General features: G+C 55.3%; 1 protein-coding gene across 1 annotated transcript in view; it reads right to left on the bottom strand.

Moving 5' to 3' along the window:
* The window catches only part of LOC120510134, a 5476-nt gene extending 3882 nt beyond the window's left edge, over window positions 1–1594 (bottom strand). The window contains exon 1 of the mRNA XM_039725630.1: window positions 1476–1594. Within this exon, the coding sequence (XP_039581564.1) occupies window positions 1476–1594 (119 nt within the window). The remainder of the gene's footprint in view (window positions 1–1475) is intronic.
* Window positions 1595–3179: the final 1585 nt, after the last annotated feature.

Here is a 3179-nt window from a genome sequence, read left to right as displayed (position 1 = left end):
CTGTCCCCCCTGTCCCCCCTGTCCCCCCCTGTCCCTGTCCCCGTCCCGGTACCGCCACTTCCGGCAGCGGCCGCGAGCCCGGAGCGCGCGGGGCCGGGAATGGGCGGGGCCAAGCGCGGCGCCGAGCGCGGTGATTGGCTGAGGGCTCCGATGGGCGGGGACACGCGCCATATACGGGCATGGCACCGCGGTGGGCGGGGCTAAAGGAGGTGAGAGCAACGGGGTGGGCGTGGCTTGGGGAGGGAGGGGCTAATTAGGGTAATTAGGGCTGGGGATGGGGATTTGGGCGTGGTTATGGAATGGGAGGGGTTAATTAGGGTAATTAGGGCTGGGAATGAGGATTTGGGCGTGGTTATGGGGTGGGCGGGGCTAATTAGGGTAATTAGAGGTGGGATATTGGGTGTAGTTAAGAATGGGCGGGGCTAATTAGGGTAATTAGGCTGGAGATATTCTATTGGATGTGGTTATGGGGTGGGTGGGGCCAATTAGGGTAATTAGGGCTGGGGGATGGAATTTGGGGCGTGGTCATGGCTGGGCGGGGCTAATTAGGGTAATTAGGGCAGGGAATGGGGATTTGGGCGTGGCTATGGAATGGGCGGGGTTAATTAGGGTAATTAGGGCTGGGGATATGGATTTGGGCATGGTTATGGGGTGGGCAGGGCTAATTAGAGTAATTAGGGCTGGAGATGGTCTACTGGGTGTAGCTTGATGTGGGCGGGGCTAATTAACATAATTAGGGGCATGTTATGATGTGGGCAGGGCTAATTAGGGTAATTAGAGGTGGGAATGGGGGTTTGGGCGTGGTTATGGAATGGGCGGGGCTAATTGGGGTAATTAGAGGTGGGATAGTGGGTGTGGTTGTGGGTGGGCGGGGCTAATTAGGGTAATTAGGGCTGGGGAATGGGATTTGGGGCATGGTCATGGCTGGGCGGGGCTAATTGGGGGCGTGTCCAGGTGAGACCAGGAGGGGATCCCAAATCTCCAAATCCCAAACCCCAAACAACAAACCCCAAATCCCAATCCCAAACCCCAAATCCCAATCCCAAACCCCAATCCCAAATTTCAATCCCCAAATCCCAAACAAAATCCGCCAATCCCAATCCAAATCCCCAATCCCAACCCCAAACCCCAAATCCCAAATCCCCAATCCCAAACCCAAATCCCAAATCCCCAATCCCAATCCCAACCCCAACCCCAAACCCCAAATCCCAAATCCCNNNATCACTCCATCCCTGGGACCTCCATCCCAGTACTGACATTCCCCAGGATCTCCATGGCCCAGGATTCCTATTCCCACAGGACACCCCATTCTTCCAGCATCCCCATCCCCTGACCCCAAATCCCTGGAGCCCACGTTCCCCTGGCACTCCCATCCCTGAGTCCCCCCAGCCCTGGGCACCCCCATACCTATTGCACCCCCATCACCAGTGACTCCCCCTCTTCAGGACCCCTATTCCCTGTCCCCGTCCCGGTACCGCCACTTCCGGCAGCGGCCGCGAGCCCGGAGCGCGCGGGGCCGGGAATGGGCGGGGCCAAGCGCGGCGCCGAGCGCGGTGATTGGCTGAGGGCTCCGATGGGCGGGGACACGCGCCATATACGGGCATGGCACCGCGGTGGGCGGGGCTAAAGGAGGTGAGAGCAACGGGGTGGGCGTGGCTTGGGGAGGGAGGGGCTAATTAGGGTAATTAGGGCTGGGGATGGGGATTTGGGCGTGGTTATGGAATGGGAGGGGCTAATTAGGGTAATTAGGGCTGGGGATGGGGATTTGGGCGTGGTTATGGAATGGGAGGGGTTAATTAGGGTAATTAGGGCTGGGAATGAGGATTTGGGCGTGGTTATGGGGTGGGCGGGGCTAATTAGGGTAATTAGAGGTGGGATATTGGGTGTAGTTAAGAATGGGCGGGGCTAATTAGGGTAATTAGGCTGGAGATATTCTATTGGATGTGGTTATGGGGTGGGTGGGGCCAATTAGGGTAATTAGGGCTGGGGGATGGAATTTGGGGCGTGGTCATGGCTGGGCGGGGCTAATTAGGGTAATTAGGGCAGGGAATGGGGATTTGGGCGTGGCTATGGAATGGGCGGGGTTAATTAGGGTAATTAGGGCTGGGGATATGGATTTGGGCATGGTTATGGGGTGGGCAGGGCTAATTAGAGTAATTAGGGCTGGAGATGGTCTACTGGGTGTAGCTTGATGTGGGCGGGGCTAATTAACATAATTAGGGGCATGTTATGATGTGGGCAGGGCTAATTAGGGTAATTAGAGGTGGGAATGGGGGTTTGGGCGTGGTTATGGAATGGGCGGGGCTAATTGGGGTAATTAGAGGTGGGATAGTGGGTGTGGTTGTGGGTGGGCGGGGCTAATTAGGGTAATTAGGGCTGGGGAATGGGATTTGGGGCGTGGCCATGGCTGGGCGGGGCTAATTGGGGGCGTGTCCAGGTGAGAGCAGGAGGGGATCCCAACTCTCCAAACCCCAAACCCCAACAACAAACCCCAAATCCTAATCCCAAATCCCAAATCCCCAACCCCAAACCCCAAATCCTAATCCCAAACCCCAATCCCAAATTTCAATCCCCAAATCCCAAACAAAATCCGCCAATCCAAATCCCAAATCCCCAATCCCAACCCCAAACCCCAAATCCCAAATCCCCAATCCCAAACCCAAATCCCAAATCCCCAATCCCAATCCCAACCCAAACCCCAAACCCCAAATCCCAAATCCCAAATCCCAAATCCCAAAACCCCCAATCCCAAATCCCAGTCCCAAATCTCAATCCCCAATCCCAACCCCAAATTCCAAATCCCCAAAACCCAAATCCCAATCCCCACATCCCAAAATCCCAAATCTCAAATCCCAAATCTCAATCCCCAGCCCCCGCCCGGCCCCCTTCCCCTCCCCCGGGATAAATCCCAAATCCCAAATCCCAAATTCCCAATCCCCAATCCCAAACCCCCAAATCTCAATCCCAAATCCCAAATCTCCAACCCTAAATCCCCAATCCTGATTCCCAAATCCCAACCCCAATCTCAAATCCAAAATCCCAAATTCCCAAATCTCAAACCCCAAACCCCAAATCCCAAATTTCCAGTCCTAAATCCCAAATCCCTACGTTCCCCAAATCCCAACCCCAATCTCAAATCCAAAATCCCAAATTCCCAAATCTCAAACCCCAAACCCCAA

Source organism: Passer montanus, unplaced genomic scaffold (assembly GCF_014805655.1).
Source record: "Passer montanus isolate IOZ18808 unplaced genomic scaffold, ASM1480565v1 scaffold551, whole genome shotgun sequence".
Taxonomy (NCBI): Eukaryota; Metazoa; Chordata; class Aves; order Passeriformes; family Passeridae; genus Passer; species Passer montanus.
This window is presented reverse-complemented; position numbering and strand designations above follow the sequence as displayed.